Genomic DNA, 25,534 nt, shown 5'->3' on the forward strand with positions numbered 1-25,534 from the left:
AAAGTCACACTCAGTAGAGGTAGGGACCTTAACCATGTAGGATCCTCATCCATGTTATGGCATTTGAAGCGATTTCATGGAAAGCTGTTGGGAAAATCAGAAACAAGCAGTCCAGCATCATCTACCTCCCTTCTCTCATCTACATCCCAGCACCTGCAATCTACACCCCCAACACCTTTATCATCAATATCCCCAGAAGCAACAATTGACTGTTAAACAATCGTTTGCAACAGGAAGCAAGTATGAAAGCTGTCACCCAGTCGCAAAGCGGATCACAGATGCCATGGGGACTATGCTAGTGTTAGATCCGCGTCCAATGTCCACTATTAGTGCAGCTGGTTTTAGACAGTTGAGTTCTTCTGTCCCCGTTGCCAAATTTTTCCATCTCGACACCATTTAACTAGAAAAGCTATTCCTCACCTCTACCAGAAGGTTCCTAAAAATGTAATTATTGGGATACAAAATGCCATTCTACCCACTGTACACTGTACACTTAACCACAGATATGTGGACAAGTGGAACTGGGCAAGCTAAAGATTATATGACTGTGACAGCCCACTGGGTTGGTGATTCGCCTTCACAGCAAGAACAGCAGCAGCATGTACCCAAGTGCGTCACATTTTTCAGAAGTAGGCTACTCTGTGTATCAGCGGCCTCAGTAAGAGTCATACAGCTGATAATCTGTTACAAAAAGTAAGGGATGTCATTGAAACATGGCTAATCCTGCTTGGACTCTCCAGAGGATATGTCATTTCTGATAACAACACCAATATTGTACAAGAATTACAGCGTGGGGAAGTCCATCACATTTCCTGTTTTGCTCACATAATCAACTTGGTGTTACAGAACGTTTAAAAAATGACAATGACATGCAGGAGATGCTGTTTGTGTCCTGAAAAATTTAGGGTCATTTTTGGGATTCTGTATGTAGGAGAATGCAGCAGCTGCAAGAAGACTAGCATTTGAGGGGAATGTACTTTAGTCCAGCGAAGTAGTCACCTGTGAAGAGAGTGCAGACACGGTTAGCTTAAGTAAAATGATTGCCTTAATGATATATTTTGAGAAGGAGCTACAGAAATTTAACGGATGAAATAAAACAAAGTAATGTGCCGACTATATTTTAATTATAGATTAACTACTTAATTTGCTTCACCAGGATCCAAGAGCTATCAACATCTTGTAATGATGTCTTCTCCTTCAGTTTCTCTGGCAACTGCTTGTCGGAAAAAAAGTAGCTTTCCCAAGACACACCAGTGGTGATGCAGATGAGTCCGCACAACATTTTGATATTTGCTCTGCTGTAAAAGAATTGGCCAAAAATCGTGACAGCTCTGCCCTAAAATGAACTATTACTTCCATTCAGAAGGCCATTATCGACAATTACATCATAGTACACAGACTTGATGGTGGGATGAATTAGTATTGTTTGAGGAAGATTAGCACTGAACCCTGCCACCTCTCCTGTTTCTGGGTGAACTAAGGTACAATAAAATGTAAGTGCAGATTTAGACCAAGGCAGGCAGGCCTATAATTTCTATTTCAGAAATTACAATTAGCAATGAAGCAATGGAGCTCTTCTCTTTGGGTGTTACCTATATAACGCTGTAGAATTTGCCTGCAAATTCTACAGACAAGCCTGCTTGTCTTCCTCTTCATCAATGACTCTTAGCAATTGAGCACTAGTCTTTGGGTGTATATTACACCCAAACCTTATTAGTGCATATTCGAAAAAATACAGTTTAATCACTGCTAGGCCCTCCACCATCCTTTGCATGTTAATAGTAGGATTGGTTGGAGTTATGGGCAAGATCACACATTTTTTGGTAAAATCTTTTAAATTAGCCCAGATGTCAAACTGTTGTGGAGCCCACCTACGTCATTCCTCCTCACTATAGCAGTGGTACAACTTGCTACCGCAGACCACTGACTACCCTCACGTTTCCTTTGTCCATTCAGTTCCTCGTGTACTACTACATATATATTACCAGTGCTGCTAGTCATAGACTTTTCACGAGCATCTCTATCATCTGCTGTCTCCTGTTCCGTGATCACCCCGCTACCAGAGTACCATATTACCATCTATACTGCTCTGGTAAGCCCATCTGGTGATCCCTGGGTAAAGACCCCTAGTGCCTGTGACAGTAAGATCAGGCCATGACAGACCCAGATGCGTAACCTACAGCCAAAGAGATGCTGCAGCATCTGGTCACCCGTGTGGAGCAACAGGATGCTCGCCAACAGCTGTTACTTCAATGCTACCAGGCGTTAGCCTCCCAAGGAACATCTGGACAGTCTGTTACAGCTAATGTTGAAGCTCCTGTGCTTTCCTCCGTTTCCCCAGTGCCATCCCAGGTGTCTACGGCTTCCACGCTTCACCTGCCTACTCCGTCAAAATATGAGGGAGACCCCAAAACTTGTAGGGGTTTTCTCAACCAATGCTCAGTTCATTTTGAGCTCCAACCTCAAAATTTTTCTACCCATCGTTCCAGAGTGGCCTATCTTATTTCATTGTTTTCTGGACAAGCTCTGGCTTGGGCTTCCCCTCTGTGGGAGAGTAACGATCCTGTATTACAAGATAGTGCCAAATTTATTTCTATGTTCCGAAGTGTATTCGATGAACCAGGTCGTGTGACCTCCGCTGCTTCCAGCATTCTCCGTTTACGTCAGGGTTCTCGTACAGTAGGTCAGTACGTCATTCAATTTAGGATATTAGCCTCTGAACTTCAGTGGAACACTGAAGCATTAATTGCCGCCTTCTGGCAGGGGCTCTCCGATAAAGTTAAAGATGCACTGACTACCCAAGAGCTTCCTACGTCATTAGAAGATTTGATTTCTCTCTGCCATCGTGTAGACATGAGGTTTCGTGAAAGGGAATCTGAGAAAACAACTTCAGTTAAAGCACCTCTTCGCTCAACCCCTCAACTTCGTCCAGCTTCATCTCCTGTGATCCCCATGGAGATAGGACGTTCCAAATTAACTTCAGAGGAGAGGAACCGAAGAGTAAAGAATGGACTTTGTATTTATTGTGCTGATTCCACACATATGCTCAGTTCTTGCCCTCAGAAATCGGGAAATGCCAGGCCCTAACTAGGTCTGGAGAGGTGAAGTTAGGGTCCCTGGAGTCCTCTCCATCTTCTACGAAATTAAAAGTCTGCGCTTTTGATGTTACGATTTCCTTTGCTACCAAGTCCTTTGAGTCTCAAGCACTGATTGATTCTGGAGCAGCAGGAAATTTCATTTCTAAATCCCTAGTGAATCAATGGTCCCTACCAGTGATTACTTTGAAAACACCGATTACTGTGACTGCTATAGATGGATCACGTCTCATCAATGGTCTCATCACCCAGAGTACGTCTCCAGTAACGCTTCAGATTGGTGTACTACACCATGAAGAGATTTCGTTTTTAATTCTTCCTGTTACGACAAGTCCGATTGTCTTAGGCCTTCCATGGCTTCAATGTCATTCTCCCCAGATTGACTGGCACACTCCTCAAGTTACGTCTTGGGGAGCTGAATGTCATCATCGTTGTCTTTCTCAAGTCATTCCTCTTAAAATACAGCAATCTTCCATCTCATCTTCCTCACCGGGACTCCCTCCTCAGTATGCTTCATTTGCCGATGTTTTTAATAAAGCTCAGTCTGAACGTCTTCCTCCTCATCGTTCATGGGATTGTCCGATCGACCTTCTACCTGGCAAGACTCCTCCTAGGGGTCGGGTGTATCCACTTTCGTTACCTGAAACTCAAGCTACTTCTGATTACATCCAAGAGAATCTCCAGCAAGGGTTTATTCGACCTTCCACCTCTCCCGCTGGAGCCGGATTCTTCTTCGTAAAAAAGAAGGATGGATCACTACGCCCCTGCATAGATTTTCGTGGACTCAATGCCATTACTATTAAAAATCGGTATCCCATTCCTTTGATCACTGAGTTATTTGATCGCATCAAGGGAGCTCGGATCTTTACCAAGTTGGATCTTCGTGGTGCCTATAACTTAATTAGAATCCGGTCCGGTGAGGAATGGAAGACAGCTTTCAACACCAGAGATGGGCATTATGAATATTTAGTAATGCCTTTCGGGTTATGTAATGCCCCCGCTGTTTTCCAGGGCTTCATTAATGAGATCTTTCGGGACTTGTTATATGTATGTGTCGTTGTCTACCTGGACGACATATTGATCTTTTCACAGGACCTGCCTTCTCATCACCAACATGTGGCAGAGGTCCTTTCCAGACTCCGGAAAAATTCATTATTCTGCAAACTAGAAAAATGTTCATTCGAGTTGCCCCAGATTCCATTTTTGGGTTATATTGTCTCCTGAGTTGGCCTACAAATGGATCCAGAAAAGGTGAATGCTGTATTACATTGGCCCCAGCCAACTACTCTTCGTGCCATCCAGCGTTTTTTAGGTTTTGCCAATTACTATAGACGCTTCATTCAAGACTTCTCGTCCATTGCATCTCCTACTGTGGCCCTGACACGTAAAGGGGCCAATACTAAGCAATGGTCATCCGAGGCTCTCCAAGCCTTTCAATTTCTTAAAGAGTCCTTCTCCTCTGCTCCCATTCTTCGACAGCCTGATGCGACACTTCCCTTCTTCCTAGAAGTAGATGCCTCTAATGTTGGCTTAGGAGCCATTCTCTCCCAACGATCGGAGCAACAAAAATTCCATCCTTGTGCCTTTTACTCTCGGGGTCTCCTGCCTGCGGAGAAAAATTACACTATCGGGGACAAGGAGTTGCTGGCTATCAAAGTAGCATTAGAGGAGTGGAGATACTTGTTGGAAGGAGCTCGTCACCCTGTGACGATTTTCACTGATCATAAGAACTGATCATACCTACAGTCTGCCCAATGCTTGAATCCTCGTCAAGCAAGATGGTCTCTTTTCTTTTCTCGTTTCGAATTAATCATAACCTTCAAACCAGCTGCCAAGAACAAGAAAGCTGACGCTCTATCCGGAGCTTTTGTGACGTCCTCTGACGTTGAAGAGGTTCCCAACCACTCTATACTAGACCCCAAATGTATCTCGCTGGCTGCTTCTTCCACTAAAGTGCTACCATTTGGGAAGACCCTCGTGCCTCCTACTCTTAGGAGGAAAATCCTTTCGTGGTTCCACTCTTCTCGTTTTTCTGGACATGCTGGTGAACGCAAGACCTTTGAGATTCTCTCTCGAAGTTACTGGTGGCCCTCGATGAGGAGAGACGTCAAAGAGTTTGTAGCTTCTTGTGAATTGTGTTCTCAGTTTAAGTCCTCCCGCAGAACTCCAGCGGGGTTGCTTCAACCACTACCCATTCCGTCCAAGCCCTGGACCCATATTAGTATGGACTTTGTTACTGATCTTCCGCCTAGTAAAAATTGTAATACTATTTGGGTAGTGGTAGACAGATTTTCGAAGATGGCTCATTTTGTCCCTTTGTCTGGTTTGCCTTCCTCGTCTACTCTGGCTGAACATTTCGTCAAGGAAATCTTTCGTATTCATGGATGTCCATCTGAGATTGTGTCAGATAGAGTACAATTCGTTTCCAGATTCTGGCGGGCCCTTTGTAAAACCTTGGGCATAGGATTAGCACTCTCATCTTCCTACCATCCTCAATCAAACGGACAAACGGAAAGGGTCAATCAAGATCTCGAGACCTTTATAAGGATGTTCTCATCAGCCAATCAAGACAACTGGGTAGAATTGCTTCCTTGGGCTGAATTCGCTCATAACAACATGTACCATGAGTCATCTTCCAAAACTCCATTCTTTGTGGTTTACGGTCACCATCCATCTTTTCCGGAATTTCCTGCCCTCCCTCCCACCCAAGTTCCTGCTGTAGAGACTGTTTTTCAGACCTTCAAAAATATTTGGTCTCAGGTCAAAACCTGTTTAAAGAAGACATCTGCCAAATATAAGTCTTTCGCAGATAAGAAGAGGCGGGCTATTCCACCACTGAAAATTGGAGATCGTGTCTGGTTATCTACCAAAAATATTCGTTTGAAGGTCCCATCTATGAAATTCGCTCCCCGTTTTATTGGTCCATATAGGATCATTCAAGTCATAAATCCAGTTTGTTTCAAACTTCTACTTCCTAAGAACCTTCGTATTTCCAACGCCTTCCATGTGTCCTTGCTCAAACCTCTCATCATCAACCGTTTCTCGGCTCCTCCTTCAGCACCTCAGCCAGTTCAAGTTCATCAGGAGGAAGATTTCGAAATTACTCATGTATTGGACGCAAAAATTTCGCGAGGAGTTCTTCGTTTCCTCGTTCATTGGAAGGGCTTTGGTCCTGAGGAGCGGTCATGGATCAAAGCTGAAGATCTCAACGCTCCAGCTCTTAAGAAGTTTTATTCCAAAAATCCGGACAAGCCCCGTTCCAGGTGTTCTGTGCCCACCTTTAAAAGGGGGGGTACTGTCACTCACCAGACTGTGAGTGCTTCTTCCCGTGTATTTAGGAACCGTGGCCGTCCACCATCCTGAGGGTCTGCGCATGCGCAGCCCTTTCAAACCTTCAGTACCTGTTCCTTTTAGTTAATTGGCTGATCAGGCAACACTCCCTATTTAAAGCACCTGAGTTCCATACCTCGTTGCCTGATCTTGGAGTCTCATTCCCCATGAGCTTCTGAAGGTGTTCCTGTGTTTCCTCGTGTATTCAGCTCTGCTGATTCCTGTGGTTTCCAGACCACTTCAACTCTCCTGTGTTTCATCGTGACTGTATTAGCTAATTCCTATCCGCTGCCTCCGTGCACTACAGTCTTCAGCTCACTTCAACTCTCCTGTGTTTCATCGAGACTGCACCAGCTGATTCCTATCTGCTGCTCTCCGTGCTCAACAGTTCCAGCTCAGCTCAACTCTCCTGTGTTTCATCGTGACTGTATTAGCTGATTCCTATCCGCTGCCTCCGTGCACTACAGTCTTCAGCTCACTTCAACTCTCCTGTGTTTCATCGAGACTGCATCAGCTGATTCCTATCTGCTGCTCTCCGTGCTCAACAGTTCCAGCTCAGCTCTACTCTCCCGTGTTTCATCGTGACTGCACCTGCTGGTTTCTATCCGCTACCTCCGTGTACCTGCAGAGTCCTGCTGGCTGCTACCCCTCAGTTCTAATTGTGTCTGCAGCAGCTGATCCGCTCTCCGTCCTTCTCAGTGTTCCTGCCGGTGTCAACTCGCCAGTCTGCATCGGATCTACGCCTAGCTGTTTTCTTCTCGTCTAGACCATCTCTACTCTTCAGGGTTCTCCAGGAGTCCAGTTCTACATACTACTGCTTCCTGAGTATTTGTTGCTATCCCTGCTGGTCTACCTACCTGTGCGCTGCACCTACTTGATTACCGCTTCCACCCTCCTAGTGCCCGTGACACCCACCTTCCAAAACTGCTTCCAAACTACTCTCCTTAGCCTCCTCACTTATTCTCTCCCAGTGGATTGAATCATCTATTCATCAGGATGGCCATTGCCTTGATCTTGTTTTCTCTAGACTATGCTGTTTCTAATTTTCTTAACACACTCTTCCCCCTTTCGAAACATCACCTTATCAGCTACACACTCATCCCCACTGCTCTAACCTCTCTACTGTCTAACTCTACCAAGACTCCTCATAACAGCAGAAATCTTAATTCTATTAATCTTCAACAATTTTCCACCTCTCTCCAACACCTTTTCTCCAGTATCTCTACATTCTCCTCCCCTGAGATGGCAGTGCCTCATTTTTACCAAACCTTAGCAACAGCCCTTGATCAAGTGGCTCCAGCAACAATACCTACTACACGTCGACTTCGATGACTTCTTCACATATACTTCTATCTACCGCTCCTATCGAAATGCTCTGGACACTGCAAAACAAACATACTTCCAATCTCTTATCTATGCTTAGGCTTCTAACCCCAAACGCCTTTTCAATACATTTAAATCTCTTCTCAATCCTCCCACCCCAAACCCTCTGTCTATTATAAGTGCCCAGGATCTTGCTTCCTACTTCAAGGACAAGATTGATAAGATCAGACTAGAAATGGTATCCTCTTCCTCGACAATCAATCAGCTCAATTCCTTCCCATCACCCTCTGACACTCTCTTCATTTGACACCACAAATGAAGAGGAAATTTCTGCTCTCCTCTTATCTTCCTACTCTATCTCCTGTCCTCTTGATCCTATTCCCTCGCAAATTGGTAGATCCCTGTCTCCGGTGCTCATTTCACCTTTAATTAAAATCTGTATTCTCTCTACTGGCATCTTTCCGTCACTATACAAGCACGCAGTGATTACTCCTATTCGAAAAAAGCAAGATTCCAACCTAAACTCTCTCTGAAATTACCATCCCATCTCTCTTTCATTGTTAATTTCTATGGGGCCACCTCTGCTCCGCTTCCTTTATCAGTTGGAGTACCGCAAGGCTCAATGCTAGGTCCTCCGCTGTTCTCTATCTATACCGCTTCTCTTGGAAATCTAATAAGTTCCTTTGGATTTCAGTATCATCTCTATGCAGATGATACCCAAATATATATATCCTCTCCTGATCTCTCGACCTCTGTGTTGTCCCGTGTAACTGACTGTCTTTTTGTTATTTCATATTGGATGTCCTCTCGCCAACTGAAAATTAATCTTTCTAAAACAGAGTTAATAATATTCACACCCACCAACAAGAGCATACCTGACATTTCTATCTCTGTTGATAACATGACCATATCTCCCACCCCACAAGCTCAATGCCTAGGTGTAATCCTTGACTCACACCTATCCTTTGTTCCCCACATTGACTCTATATTTAAATCATGTTACATACATTTAAAAAATATTTCCAGAATTCGCACATATCTCAAATAAGACACTTCAAAAACCTTAATTCATGCACTTATCATCTCCCGCATTGACAATTGCAATTCCCTCCTTACTGGTCTTCCCCAAAACAGAGTCAAACCCCTACAATCTATTTTGCTTACTGCGGCAAGATTGATTTTCCATGCAAATCGTTATTCCTTTGTTGAATCACTCTGTATGTCTCTACACTGGTTGCCTGTTTTCTACCGAATCCAATATAAAATACTTTTACTAAACTACAAAGCCATCAATAAAGCTGCACCAACATACATCTCCTCTCTTGTCTCAAAATATCTCCCAACACGGCAACTCTGTTCTGCAAAAGATCTGCGTCTCTCATCCACCCTCATTACTTCCCACCATTCCTGGTTACAGGACTTTTTTTGGACTGCACCCACTCTATGGAATTCTCTCCCTCGCACAATAAGACTCTCCTATGGTCTACAAACTTTCAAACTTTCTCTGAAAACCCACCTCTTTAGACAAGCTTATAATATTCCTCAACCACCCTCTCAACCTCACTACATTACCCTATTACCACCCGTTACACAGTTTCACAGAAGACAACTACCCTCTGACCAACATTGTTGTGTGACAGGATCATTTAGCTTATGAGTCACTTTTACCTTTGCAGACTGGCTGGGCTTAAATGCAAAATGTAGACTTAACCTCATATGTCAAACTCCCATTGTCCCATAGATTGTAAGCTTGTGAGCAGGGCCTTCTCACCTCTTTATCTGTTTTACCCAGTTTGTTTATTAGTTTACTATGTTTGTCCCCAATTGTAAAGCGCTATGGAATATGTTGGTGCTATATAAATAAATTATGACGATGATGATGATCTTTAATAAACTCAGCCCTTTCAATAAACAGATAGCTGGGCTGGAGGATTCCAATCTGTGTCCAAGATCCATGTGAGAAAATCAGACGTGTTTTTTGCTGCTGAATGTCTTTGCTGTTAATAGAACAGAGGTGTTAGTAGCACTTCTATTTGGATCATCACATATCTGATTCATTGCATCCATGAAATTAGAAAGATCTTGTAATATTGGAATATTTTCCTTTTATCAATGCAGAAGCCCATGTCAAAGCATTATCTTTCAACAGTACCAGAATACAACGTTTGTTCATCTGTCAGAAAATAAGTAGGATGTAGGTCAAAATGCATATTGCAATGATTAATAAAACCTTTATATCTATTATGATGACCTGAAAATCAAACCGGTGGTAATGGGAGAGCAGGATGATGTACTGTAGCTGAAGGTACTGCTGCAGGAACTTGTTGAAACTGAGTCTGTAGTTCTGCAATAACTTCATTTTGTAAGTTGCCTAATATTTAATTTCATGAACATTTATTTTCAACTTGGTTACCTTTTGGTTTTGTAGTTGAAAATTATCCATAAACTTGGTCACAAGCCCTAGAAGTTTTGTGTGAAATTCCTGTAGATGTCTTTAGGTAGAATGCATGTGGATCTGAAAGCTGCTGTAAAGCAGTTGGTTCAGTACCGGTGCACTCCACAATTTTGGGCTAGTGCATTCTGTCACACTTCTGGTATAACAGATCGAAGTCCAATAGCCGTGTAGTTCAACTATAAACATAGTTTATTTTAATATATATCTAAAGTATCTAACAAGTAATGTGAATAATCCCAAGGCAGAGAAAGGGCCGTTGAAAGCATCAAACAATTGCAATCCAAATCACAAAAGGGAGCGAGGTTCTGTGGAAGTTTTTTGTTCAGATTCAAACACAATACACAAGCAAAGACTTCAGTCAGGAAATGTCTTTTATAGGCCCAAACAGGAAATGAGATCCAAGATGGAATCTTCATGAATCAGTCATGGCCATCTTGGATGAGGGATATTCTAAGGGCAAGTTCAAAACACCTTCTCCACAGGGAGCCAACGGTCCCCAAACACTATGGGGGAGGACACTCATAGTTAAGTCTTATCATCAAGAATCACATCTGTCTCTTGATTGTATATCCACATGTCTGTATTGTCACCTATGGAATAAACTGCATTATGGTTGCAACAATCTAAGTGATTTTAAAGTACCCAACAGGACTTGCAGTCTTCACAGTTCACCCTTATTTATGTCTTAAATGACACAAATGATGCAATTATGCTTAAAATTATATCCCCATTTTTTCCCTAAATCCACCATATCTGTGTCCCATCTCATTTTTATAATACTCTCTTCTCATGCAAATATTGAGAGATGTAGGTACAAAAGTTTTGTAAATTCTTTGCCCAAGATACATGATATTTACAAACCTTATTTGATCCTTACCTTTTTTTAGTATAGCATTATATCTCTCCCAAGCATGTTTAAAATTACTTAGTGTATTATATTCGACCACATTTGTTCAACTGTGCCAAAGCCAGACCCACCTGGGCATGCGTGGCATGTGGGGATGAAAGGTTAATCAAAATAAAAAACCCTTGATCTGTTTAAAAATAACTAAAATCCCCCAAAAATATATCTCTCACTTCCGCTATAATTTATTTCTGACGATGTTAGGAAGTATTCAGTTACTTCCTGATGGATTATAAAATTGAATCACAACCTACTTACAGCAGAGTTGCTGTAATTCTGACACAAAGACAGATCATGCCCCTAAGGACTAGAGTTACTAAGCTGTGGGTTTGAAAAAGTTGGAATGTTGCCTATAGCAACCAATCAGATTCTAGCTTTCATTTATTTAGTACATTCTAGAAAATGACAGCTAGAATCTGACTAGTTGCTATAGGCAACATCTCTCCCCTTTTTCATACTTGCAGCTTAGTAAATCTAGCCCCATGTATGGTTCTTTCTAGCAAAAGGAATGTCCCAAAATTTAGGAGCTGTTGATCTCTTTACTGAGCTATAAACAAATGTTGATTGCTTTCTTCTTCTGTGATACCAGGGTATCTTATTCATTAAGCTTCTATGAAAATGAATTTGTTATGCGTTTAAAAAAAAAATAAAGGTAAGGAAATTGGGCACACACGTCTGTATTCAACTACAAGCGGATCTGAAGAAACATCTCTTGTTTAATATGGGTCTTAGTACACCCTACATATACGGCGATTACCATATTGAGACAGATATAACACACTGCAGGATACGTACAATAAATATGTGTAATATAAAGTCCTGGGAAAACTCACAGAGAAAAAAAAAAACAATTAATGTCACCTACATCAAAAAAAAAGATTTTTGTTTAAATTTTTCCCCCGTGAAATACATTTTTCAGCAGGTTATTAATGTCTTCTGTACATAAAATGCATTTTCACAGTTGCTCTTGATTGCAAGCACATGTTCTAGCATGTATACGTGACCGTCATCACTATCACCTGCCACTTACACCTAACCTGTAGCTGCTGCAAGTGATCAGACTCATACATTAGAGATGCTTAAAGCTTGAATCAACCTTGGCACGTCCTTACTGTACATCGACTACGTGCATAAGCCCCTTTCCTTACCCGTTCCACCAATGAAATTGTAGGCAACTGAATGGACCAACAATGGTTGGTCAGAAAAACTTTACTTTCTCCTGCACTTAATGCATCTCAAAAATATTGTATTGGTAACAAAGATTTTCTCATTTATATTATACAGGGAAATCAAGAATCTACTTTGTATTTCCACAATGACAACCTAGTCATGCTGGTCAGCAATCTGTTTGTTGCTGGAATGGAGACAACATCGACCACTCTGCGATGGGGATTCCTGCTAATGATGAAATACCCTGAAATCCAAAGTAAGAGACAAGTAGGAAATTTTATATTAATGTCATTTGGCTTCATAGCTGACTATGTCTGTAGTATCATTATGCTAGTCAGTATTATGTACTGTGATGTATTTATTTCTGAATGATCATGATTTGGTGTCAATGTCTTTAAGTGTCATAATTCAAGAGACATCTCATTTTTACCTTATAGAAAAAGTGCAAAATGAAATTGAAAGAGTGATTGGATCAGCTCAACCACAAACAGAGCATAGGAAACAAATGCCGTACACTGACGCCGTCATTCATGAAATTCAACGATTTGGTGATATTGTACCGGGTAATGTCCCACATGCAACTTCTCAAGATGTCACGTTCAGAGGCTATTTTATTCCCAAAGTGAGTGGAGTTTCTTAAAAGGATGATATGTGCACCTGGGTGAAAACGTTACCCATGCTGTTTTATGTAAAAAAGGGTAGTTGACCCACATTGGGATATCCAGTTTGGGTGTTACTGCACTGCTCTGATAATCCATCTTTACATATACTTTTATATTTCTCCCGAGGGCACCATCGTTCTCCCAATACTGTCCTCTGTACTGAAAGATAAAACATACTTTGAGAAACCAGAAGAGTTCTACCCAGAACATTTCCTCGACTCAGATGGACATTTCAAGAAGAGTGAAGCATTCATTCCTTTCTCATTAGGTAACATGCATTCTGAACATCTTTTTCTAATACTACGGCTCATTAAAAATAATATTTACACTGTGTCTAAAGTATGAAAGTGGAATAATCTTGGAAATACTATAACTTTAACATCAATATAAACATTAAAGTTGAATAATATATATATATTTATCAATTCTTTCCTGAGGGGCAGAAAAATGTGAGACTGTACATAGACGTTACTACAAATGTCCGGGCCCTATAGCAGAATTGTGATGGTGCTCTCTATGCTCCATTATAAACCCATACCAACTATGATGTCTGCTCCATCCACAGTCTGTATCCAATAGGGCAGAGTATTAATTGCCCTCCTTTAACCCTCGTTGCCATCCTTCTTCAATCACTTTACTTTAACTCCCCCTCACTCTCTTTTCTCTCCTTTTTTCTCCCTTCATTTCTCCCCTCAGAGTACTTGTCCCCTCTTCCTATCTACCCTCTCCATGTTCTCCTGTCGGTCTCCCCCTCACCTTTAGATTGTAAGCTCCCTTGAGCAGGACCCTCTATCCTCATGTCCTCTTCCACCTATTTACCATTTACCTTTGCCCCCGGCTCCGCCCTTTCTTTTCTTTTCTATGCCACTCGACTCCTGCCGTGGTCTCTCCACTTTTCCCTTGCCTCTGCATCTCCAACTTTGCTCTGACCCTGTTAGTGGTGCCCAGGTTCAGCCTCCTATTATCTCCCCTCCTTTCTCCATCCACACTCTCTGTGCACTGGTAGTCACTTCTGCCTGTATGCCATGTACTGTTACCCTTTACTGTTGTCTCATGCTCTATGTACGGCGCTGTGGACCCTTTGTGACGCCTCATAAATAAACAATAATAATAATGATAATAATAATGAGAAGAAGAAACTGTCCCGTTACTTTTAATTTGCAGTCATTTGATCCTCATTTTATTCCAAATCATATAACTGCATGGAAACATTCATTATATTAAGTTTGAACTTTCAGACATATTTTTTTCTATGGGACATGGCCCTAGTGCCTGCTGTGGCTATAGTTGCATTCTTAAGAGTACAAAAATATAAATTATATCTGTTTTTAACATGGATGGATATAAACATTACAGTTTTAAGCATCATTATACTAAAACATCAACACAATATAAATTATGCAAATTCACTTGTTACAAGCACACAGTGGAATCTGCCATCTTGTGTCATGAACCAATATTCTTAAAAGTGACAATTTAGTAGGGTCTGATTGCTGGCAATCAGGCACTTATAAATGTAAAATTTAATACTGTCAGTAGGTTATAGTGAATTGATTTACTGCTTTCTCAAGTAGACTGGTTCAATACCCCCAAAAAATGGCATCTGGTGTGTGTAGACAGTTGTTCTTTTATTATCCATTAGTTTGTAAACTCTGTCGTAAGCAGTGCCCACCATTTTGTATGACCAGTTTTCCCCACTGCTCCACACTATGGATCATTGTGTCACCTTACAAATCAATAGTAATAATAATAATTGTTATTATTATGACTATTTGTTATGAATACTGGATATATAGGTAGCAGTCCAATAGCCAGAGAGGAAGCAAAGGGTTTTTTTTTCTGCAATTTTTAGCGGCTTTCAAAACACCTGATTTACAAAAGGACAAACTGCTTAAGGACTGCTGGTTTTCAAACTGCCCCATTAGACATCACCTTCCTGATTTTAAACATGTTCAGTACGCAATGTGTGGAATTTATCAAGTCTGCAGCTTGACAAACTATGCACTGTAAATGGTGACCTTATCATGAAATAGTAAGTGTTACCCCATCATAAATAAATTATTATTTCTCCAGGTAGCAATCATAAAGTACTGCCTCAATAATATAATTATAAAATACAATGGACCCCATAATATATTAATAAATTAATGTTGCCCTCAATATAATCCTACATTAATTTGGCCCCCATTAATATATTCATAAGCTTGCCACCTCTTTTTTCTGATGGTTTTGTCTAAGCCAAATGCACTTTTCAAACCACCACAAATTGCTGGCAGTTTGAGTTTTCACCCTCCGCACTACTGGATAGTAAATCCTGCAGTTTGCAGGTGAGAACTGCAAGGTATGTGTGGCTGTTTGATGTCTGATGGAGCCGAATGGAGCAGGAATGAACATGAAAAATATTTGCATAATTGTTCATGCTCCTTCACCATTCAACACTTCAAAGCTTGCATGGTAATAAACCACAAAACACTTCATGGATATAGCTGATCAATATTTATGTGGCCTATGAGTGAAAATGCTTTATGTCAGTAATTGTTCATCTTTGCGTTCTAGCTGGTCCAGTGTGCAATATGATGTAGCACATGTCCTTGTGTTTCAAACTCCCATTGTCCCATAGATTGTAAGCTTGTGAGCAGGGTTCTCTTACCTCTGTCTGTATGTATTACCCAGTATTGTTTTATTAATGTTTGTTCCCAATTGTAAAGCACTATGGAATTTGCTGGCGCTATATAAATAAATGATGATGATAATGATCTCATTTGCTCTCCCCCATATGTCCAACTGGGAAAAATAAGAAGCTCAAAGATACCAGGATTTTATTTATTAGTCTGACTTGCCCCAAACTGGTAAAAAAAAAAAAAACACATTCAGCATTACTAATTAATACTTTATTAAAAATGTCTTAGATGTTGCTTTTAATCACATATATACTAGCAGTCAGTAAGTTTTAATGTTTCCTATTTATGTTTTAACTAGGCAAAAGAAGTTGTGCTGGTGAGAACCTAGCCAAGATGGAGCTGTTTGTGTTCTTCACGACCCTGCTACAGAACTTCACATTCCAGGCTCCACCTGGAGCTAAACTGGACCTCACCCCTGGATTAGGGGCCACTAATGCACCATTACCTCATGAAATTTGCGCTATACCTCGCAACTAGGCATGTTTTTAGCCAAGATGATTTCTAAAAAATGTCATTGTTTTGATTTGTATCAACAAAATGTTTCACATGGAACATGCTTTTATTATCTACTCTATGTAGTCAACTTGGAGAGCAAGATTTTGATTTTTCATCAGATAAAATAAAACACTAAAAGAATAAAGACTAATTTGTACTACTCTGAATTGGTGAGTGTGAATGCCAGTCTGTGGATCTTGATGCATACTACTTTATCATTGTACAATTGATACATAGAAGATTTGTATCACTTTTAGCAGGAGTGCCAATTTATCTGTTTTTTTGTAATCAATAAATCGATGGAACACTATGATTTTAGTGCTACAAGTATAACAATTAAATTACCCAGTGAAGTTCTTTTAACTAAAGCTTTGAAATTAAATTGATTTTAATAATATAATAGTAATATAATATAAAAGAAATACTAACATATTATTTATTTAAATTATAGTAAATATAACTTTTTTTCCTAGATGCCAATTTTCAGTTATTTTTTTCAAAAGAAAGTAAACAAATCATGGTTAAGTACATACATAAAATAGAAACAATATAAAAGAACAAACCAAAAAGTGTCTTAAGAAAGGAAAAGAAAAAGGTGGTAGAGAGGGATGGATGAATGGTGGGTGGGTGGGAGCGTACCTAGCTTTTTAACATTCTAATGATTCTGTAATCCCTACCTATCAGATCTGATATCACACCGCTTCGGATTAGTTCGCTATGGAATTATTTAAATTGACCAATGTTCAAAACTATCCAATTATGTTGATAACCCAAGGATCCACTTGACCAGAAAAAATATGACCTTTAATTAGAAAAGATTATTATTATCTTTTATTTATAATTCCCCACAAAAGGTTTGCAACACCGCACATGAAATTTACAGTATTATGAAATAAAGAGACTGCAACAATCCACAACACATTGCATAATACATGAAACACAAAATAATATACATAGATATCTTGGTAATGCAGATCAAGTTAGTTATGTGACAGTGAGTGAGAGTGATAATGTCCAAGAGTGGTAATGTCCAGGCGTGGGCTGGCAAATTTCAGCCTGGGGGGTGCACAGGCGGCCGCATTACATGACACTTGATGCGGCCACGTCATTGATAACGCGGCCACAGCGCGGTCATGTGATGCAGCCGCCTGTGCGCTGATGCAGCCGCATCGTGTGTCATGTGATGCGGTCGTCTTTGCGTCGCTGGTAATATTGCATCCAAGGGGGGGGCCAGCTGGCCCAAACAGCAATTAGACTGAGTGAGCCGGGGGGCCGATGCCCCCCTGCCCCGCGGCCCAGCCCGCCCCTGGTAATGTCCAATTGAAAGTAGGCCTGGACTCAAGAAAATAGGGCTATCAAAGCAGGCGCAGAGGTTCAGAGGTTCAGAGGGTGATGGTATAGTACAAGGAGAATGCAAGAAAAAAGGTCCCTGCTCATGAGATCTTACATCTTAAAAGAAAGGGGAAGACACAAATAGCGTGGCACTGAGTCAGGAAGTTGAGTTAATAGCTGAGTCAAAGGAGTTAGAAGGAGAGTTGATAAACTTGAATAAATAAATTAGTTTTAAGGATATGCTTGAAGTCTTGGAGAGTGAAAACTAACTTGGTAAGGTGTGGGAAAATGTCCCACTTTTGGAGAACAGCCATGGTGAAATCCTGGAGATGGAGTGAGAACAGGAAATCAGTATGGCAGTGAGGTTGTGGTCATTGACAAAGCAGAGGGGGCAGAGAGAAGTGTGGGTAAAGATGAGATTGGAGATGTCGGGGAGAGGATTGGTTTAATGCTTTGTAGGTAAGGGTGATGAGCTTAAATTCAATTCTGCTGGCCATGAAGAGCCAATGTAGTGATTGGGTGTAGAGGGACAGCAGATTGAGAGAAATATAAGGCTGGCAGCAGCATTTAGGATAGACTGAAGAGGGTCGCCTTTCTTCAAGTCCTTCATAAAGGTTGTGCAGGTCTGCTAGTTTGTTCCTTTTATCCCAATCAGGTAAATAGTGACGAAAAAATCCTAGATATTTTAATAATGCAGTTTGTACTTTGGATTCCACTCATTGAACAATTTAATCAGTTAAATTGAAGCATATCTGGATTTAAAATGCCTTACCACTCCATACGTACTTTTTGTCTTTATTTTAGAAGACTTAGCTCCTTGTAAAGAAAATAATTGGAATTTCAAAATTATTAAAAGATCTAAGTGTTTACCGGGTCCGTATTTAATGGAAAAATACCTCAAATTAAATACATTTGCCACATGTTTCTAGGCTGTTTCAATGCATTTTATAGCCTCTGTGATAAATCATAAATATGATGCAATACTTTAAGTGTTTCCAGTATTTTCCTAGCAGATATCAGAATTCATAAGACTGCAAACCAAGTACAAGCCGAGTATTCATCCTCCACTGAGCAAAAATTATTGTTATCTCTGTCTGTACTTAGCCTAGAGCCTTCCATAATGAAGAAAGAATGTGGGTCTATTTAGAGGAAAGAGGCTTGGGAAGACTTGATTTGAGTACCCAAGCAATGTCATAGCAGAATTGAATCAATTCACGGGAGGAGAGTGTGCCCCATGTCACAATATCAGACAATATTGGTAACAACCGTTGCCCCATATTTGCAGTTCTGGATTGGTGCAGAAATTAGAGTTTTCAGGATTCTCAAAAAGGAAGTAAATAGAGACCGAATGGAGTCTAAACAAAGAAGACCACAATTGTCCCTGATCAACATAAACATTGCTGTTTTGACCTGATAATCTTTAGAATAACTAGATGGATCAAATGCCTTAATGAAACAATTTTTTCCAGAATGGTAGCCATGTAAACTTTAGAAGGGTTGTCTCTCTCCAGATTTAAATTCCAGTTCCCCATAACCAGTTGTGACACGTCCAAAAGAAAAAGTAAGTCACTGAAATAGTAATCTCAGTGTTCTTTTACTGAACAAAGGAGCTCATATAATTTTTTTTTTTAAATGAATAATTCAGGAAAAGTATATAGGGGATTTCTTGAACAATTAGTTGACGAATGTTATTATTATTATTATTATTAATATTTATTTATAAGGCGCCACAAGGCGTCCGCAGCGCCGTACAGAGACAAACAAAATTACAATACAATGGGAGACAGCACAGTACAGTAAACACAGCAACTCAGTAAGCTCAATGCACAGCTAGAGAGGGCGGGGAAGGGGGAGGGAGGATCCGCAAACGACGGGGCCCAGGAAGGAGGGCGCAGAAGACAGGGAGACCCCCAGGGGGGAGGAGGGAGCGAGAGTGGACGTGGGGTGGAGGACCCTCGAGGAGGAGGGCTAAGTAGCTGGAGAGCAGAGTTAGAAGTGGTGGAAACAGGAGGAAAGATGGCCCTGCTCAGAGGAGCGTACAATCTAAGGGAATGGTAGAAATGTCCTTTTTATAAAGTTAATCTTGCCTACCAGTTTAAAGAGAGGCGAGACCAGATATACAATTGTAACAACCCTTTTCCCTGTTAGGGTGTGTATATCAATTTGTGTGTGCGGTCTACAAATTAATTCAGTACCAGACTGTGCATTGCCTGCACCATGGTCTTCGGACAGTAAGCTATTCATGGTATAATGCTTTTGTTCAGTGACACCAGAGGGAGACCAAGGAACCCTCCTCACCCTTAATCTAAACACCAGGCTTGAATAAAGAAAACACACACCACTCTGTAGCTAGCTTTAGAAACCACATTGGCACGTTTATTTCTAGAGTGCTTCCGCAAGCAGGTTTCTTTTTTTTAAGTTTGCATAACGAGTGCACCTTTAAAAACAGTTTATCAGCTCACAGGTAAGCTAAACAGCATATTATCCTATAGCTTAACACATAATAACACTCAGTTCTTAATACTCTAAAGACTACCTTCAGAGGTACCTCTGCATCTGAACATTATTCTAGCGAGGAGTTCACACTGAACAGGGACATGCAAAAACACGACAGTTGAAACTAATATAACTTTCACAAATAAATATGACTGTCCAATATATATCAATAAGTAGCACACATCATAAAGTGCAGTTGGTATTTATGTCTACAGGCTCCGTTTGTTACTTTTCAGTAATACTGTATGAGTTATCAGTAGAAATAAACTGGTAACTGCAATACAACTATGGTAGAAATCCTTCCAGCAAGCAATAATAAAATAGTAATAAACACAGATTTCTCCAATGCTTGTCACATGTAGCAAAAATCCAGCATCTCTTGAGTGATTTTCATAACAATACTGGACTCTTATAACTAAGTTCCTATATGACTCAGTCCATAAGTTTGACTAACTATCCCTAAACTTATTCTTGAAAATGAAGCTCAGTCCCAGAACCAGCGTATATGTCACTAATCTTTGGGACTTCCCACCTGGTCCCTGACTAACTAAACTAATATGTACATTTGGCTCAGTCTTTGTAGCAAAACAGGAAGTATAATAAAACTAAAGGATACTTATCAATATATTGCTTCAGGTCCAGTTTCAGGAAATCTTCTCAGGATCTGGATATAGGTATTTAAAGTGGTGTGAAGGATGTCTTATCTCTTGTTTATAATTTCATATATAAAATACTTCTACTAACTTACAAAACCACAAACAACACTGCACCAACACAAATCTCGTCATTTGTTACAAAATACCTCCCAAAATATCTTCGTCTCTCAAACACACTCACTTGCTCCCACTGTTAGCTATATTCTATTTTTGGCTGTACCCAAACTGTAGAATACTGTCCCTCGCAGAACAAGACTTGATTCTAGCTTCTAAACCTTAAAACACTGCCCAAAAACTCATATTTTCTGGCAAGCTTATTGAATTCTGCAAATTACCCTCCTAACCTTTCTAAGCTACTCTGACTTGTCTTTTCTCTTGCACAAGCAACCCTCTGACCCCAGGTCTACATTACTGTGTGAATGGATCACTTAGCCCTATAAAATAGTTTTTTCACTTGCAATCTGGCTAGAACAACATACATTATGTGGCACTTTACCTATTAATCAGAATAATAATAATAATAATAATAATAATAATAATAATAATATACTTGTTTATTTGTAATGAAATATGTTCAGAAGGGGGGTACAGGTATTTATCATACAAAAGTTATTTGGGCAATAACAATATGAGAATCACAATAACTTTCTTTCAGATAAATTTACTTTTAAATGACTTGCATTAAAACTGTTTCTTTCTTTTTAGGCTTAGGATAACATCTAAATGTGAGTTTGGGTTTTTACACCTATACAAAGTTAGTGCAAGATTTATCCTTGACTTGCAAGAACTAACTGGCACATAGGATAGATCTGTATATATTAGAGTGTAACTGTAATACAACTCTAAATACCGGTGGAGGTATTTAACTTGGATGTCCCAATGTTAATTAGAGCTCAACATGTCCAAAACAGATTTATATTAACTCCTTAGAGAGTCACCACTTTCCATCATATCACACCCATATCACAATAATTTCCTCAGTCTACCAAGCCTGCTGCCTTGCCATCACCCTTGACACTGCCTTCTGCTTTACTCTTCACATAAAGACTTAAAGCAGTCCTGTTGGCACAAGTTTGGCAAAAAACATTCAATGCTAATTTACCACTAATATTTATCGTTATGTTGGTGTATTTACCATTCTACCATATATAAGAGGTGCAATCCATTTATATTAGACTTCATAGTAAATTTACTAAGATGTAGATTGTAAACCATTATGTGTCACCAGTGGATTAGGTGAAACTGCCTACTAAAACCGAGCAGGAAACATCTGGTTTTACCCAACATTGTGTAAGACATTATGGTGGGCCCAAGCAAATAATTTTGTCCCTACACCTAGAGTGGACAGTCCAATAGTAACTAACACTGGACCCCTCCTTATACCCCTTATTGCATTGGGTACAAGGGTAATAATGTGAAAATGTTATGCATGCACATGTGGCACTACAAGTGCCAGTATGCACATGGGTTCCAACAGATATAGACACTTGAAATAATAAAATTGTAGTGGCTGCATTGATAGAAATTATAATATATAACAGCACCACTTTCATATAGTTAATTTAATAACATTACCAAATTAATAATTATTTTTTTGCTCAAATTAATATTTTGAATTTGGTTTACCTAAAAAATACCTGTGGGTAAATGTATGAACATGCGGGTTCTTCAACACCCGTCTGTTCAGCGTGTTCGGCGATTAAATTTCAAGCGGCGCTGCATTGTAAAGGGAAACTTTCCTTTACAATGCAGCGCCGTTTGAAATTTAATCGCCGTACACGCTGAACACGCGGGTGTTGAAGAACCCGCATGTTCATACATTTACCCCCTGATCTCTTCTTTTCTTCATCCAATGTAATCCATATGAAATGTAAAACATAAACAAATAGACAAGATGAACTGCTAGCTAGGAGCTCCCAACACCAGAGGAGTTAATCACCTCTAACCACACCTACTTAATCGACGGGCAGCAAAAGATTAGCAGTCTTGCACAGATGAGAGGCCACTCTAATTAATAATTATTGCACTATTTAGTTAATTATTTACAATTTCTGTAAGCTCTCACACATCATTTGTATACCTTGAAGGAACTGGTCCTCTCTAGGTGCGGGGGGCCAGAATGTTAGTATGGTTCCCTCTCCTACCTAGAGGACTGGGCCTGATGTTGAGCAGTCTTGGTGATAGAGAGAGAAAGGGCTTTTTTAAAAAAATCTTTCTATTTTCCTTATTTTTGTAATTTTCGACAGGCATGACAGCTCATATAGCATGTGGTTTGAGCTGTTTCAGCAGTCAGAACTGTATCTAAAAAAACTGCCTTTTTCTGGTTGTGTTTTGTGGGCTTCTGTATACTGAACATTCATAAATCCCTATTTGTGTCTCCCCCTTTCCTTTAGGATGTAAGCTCTCAGGAGCAGGGCCCTCTTTCCTTGTATGCTCCTTCTACTATTCCATCACCCACTGTACCTCTTGGCCTGCTTCCCTAACCTGTTTTCTTAAGCTTTGGCCTACTTCTCGCTGTTTTCTACCATCATTTTCAATCATTGTCCCAGTAATAATTTGATTTGAATTACCATGTTACCTGTGTCCGTGTATATATTTTTATTCTTGTTTTGTTCTTTCTGTATCATGTTGTGTCATGTACCGTGCTGCGGACCGTTTATGGCACCTTATAAATTAAAGATAATAATAATAATAATAATGCATGCAAGGAAAAGAGAGAGGGGATGAGAGGGATAACTCACCGGACCGAAACGAAGGGAAACAGAAGTGGTAAACAGGGCAGAGAAGGGGGGACAGGGACACATGGCAGCACTAGATTACAGTAATAAGGCTGCTGCAAAAACTCTGAGATATCTAGCAGCTGAATGGAAAAAAGGGGGGAGGGGGTAGAATAAAAGGGGTAAAAAGGGGGAAATTAGAAAAAGTAGAGAAAACAAGAAAAGTAGAAAGAAAGAAAAAAATAAAGGAAGGACTGCATTGCACAGAAAAGTAAAAAAAAAAGGGGCATATATACAAAGAGAAAACACAGCAGAAGGAAATTGTAAAATATAAATAATTTCTCCAACAGGTTCTTCCCATGGATCTTGCAAAGAAGAGTGAGGCAACCAGGAAATGAGAGGACCTATAAAGAAACCCAAGACCCTCCCACAAGACATTTATTGGCCTTCAAGCTAAGTGTAAGCTCGAATGCAACACTGTCACTACTTAATTGCGTTCATCTATAGGGACTCTCTTCTAATCGTGCTCTGCATACCTAGTACACTTATTCTAATATTTGTCAAAAAAGAAAAACTTTCTCCAAGGCATGGAAGACCAACACCTTTCATAAATATAAAAAATTTGACATTATCAATCTTACATTGCAACCATTTTTGTCTTAAAAAAAAGTTTTTGCCTGGGTAGCTCTTTGTTATTATTATGTGACCTACAGACCCAATACATTTCTATCTGTATGTACTTCTGCACATGTATTTTGAAAATATTTTGGACAGTATACTTTGCAGCATTCTTAATTTTGAAAATGTCACACAAGTGGCATGCCTTTAACCGTCACCTCAAGGTCAAGCTGAGTGGCCACCATAGACATGCTAGGGGCACTGGCGGTGGTTCTATGGCTTCCTTGGACCTCAGTCCTCTTGAGACAATAGCATTGGCATCCATAGATGATCAGTTGAAGACAGAACACTATATAAGACCGACAGAGGGAAATTACTTTTTTTGCCATTTGGTAAATTCCGATTGTCAATTTTAATTCAAATTCATTTACTAAAGTGAAAGGTACATTCCTTAATATCTAAAAGGCAATGCATATGTTAAGCATCTGCAAATGTGTGAAATTGTCTCCAACTTTCAAATCATTTTCATATATTTGCAAAATAGTAATTTCACACATTAGCAATGCTGTTCTATAAAGGGAAATGTTATATGTGTGCTGTCAAGTTTCTACACAGTTACATAACTTTGCATTGCAGGTGTGTGTCCATATCATGTACTATGTATGCCTATATAGTAGCATACATTTATAATGCAATGCTTAATTTTTGTGTTTTCTAAAGAAATTGTCATGCTTCAAAATTTTATGTCATGCTTTTTATTTTTTTGGGTTATTTTACAGAGGCTTTGTGATTAACATAAATCGATCCATCCTAATAGTATGTCTATAATGTAAAAGGAGACTTCAAAATGTGCAAGGCTTTAGATAATCCATATTTCTCTCATGTAGCCAGACATGGGCATGGTTGAAGCCTGGAATCTGTAGGATGACAAGTGTTATCCCCTCCGAAACCAGCAACTGTATACCGCTGCCGACCCAAGGAGCGTGTCTTCAGGCCACGTGTCAGCCTCTTTGGGATATCTGAAGCTGAGGTGGTCTGTGTCATCATGTACACCGTGTGCGTTAAGCAGATGGACCTAGAGCCTATACGCAACATCCCAACAGCAATACTGACAGCATTTGCATTTGTTAATGAATCAGGAACACTATGTTGTAACATTTACTGTATCCAGCTTGTGGGCGCTAAAATAATAAAGAAATCAGCATAAAAATTTACAAACTGTGTTATAGATAAGAGAAATTTGAAGCAGGTGAAGCGAGTTCTTGAGATAATATTACATAATTGCTACAGACAGGGTAAAGGTGAATCCAGAGTTGTTATTAGAGAAAAGGTAGAGAGATTTTTTTATTTACAACATTAGTGTCACCACAGAGTGTTTATAGCACTGTTAAGTACAACCTATATGTACAAAGAGTTCAATGCATAACGAAAAAATACTTTAATGGGATATGCTTATCCAAAATTAGCAACATATAACATGGTAAAAAAGTACTATAATAAAAATATATTTTTAAACTTTAGAAACTTTAGAAGTGGAGGTGTATATTTTTAGCAGGACAGACCTAGGCAACCACTATTTCAGAATTATAATGCTGGGACT

The 25,534-nt window shown here is 39.9% G+C and overlaps 1 protein-coding gene across 2 annotated transcripts in view; it reads left to right on the forward strand.

Moving 5' to 3' along the window:
- The window catches only part of LOC142143425 (cytochrome P450 2K1-like), a 40,523-nt gene extending 24,241 nt beyond the window's left edge, over positions 1-16,282 (forward strand). For both annotated transcript variants that reach the window (XM_075201264.1, XM_075201265.1), the window contains 4 exons: positions 12,392-12,533; positions 12,715-12,899; positions 13,066-13,207; positions 15,919-16,282. In XM_075201264.1, the coding sequence (XP_075057365.1) occupies positions 12,392-12,533; positions 12,715-12,899; positions 13,066-13,207; positions 15,919-16,097 (648 nt within the window). In that variant the 3' untranslated portion in view covers positions 16,098-16,282. The remainder of the gene's footprint in view (positions 1-12,391; positions 12,534-12,714; positions 12,900-13,065; positions 13,208-15,918) is intronic.
- The last annotated feature ends 9,252 nt before the right edge of the window (positions 16,283-25,534 follow it).

Source organism: Mixophyes fleayi, chromosome 3 (assembly GCF_038048845.1).
Source record: "Mixophyes fleayi isolate aMixFle1 chromosome 3, aMixFle1.hap1, whole genome shotgun sequence".
Lineage (NCBI taxonomy): Eukaryota > Metazoa > Chordata > Amphibia > Anura > Limnodynastidae > Mixophyes > Mixophyes fleayi.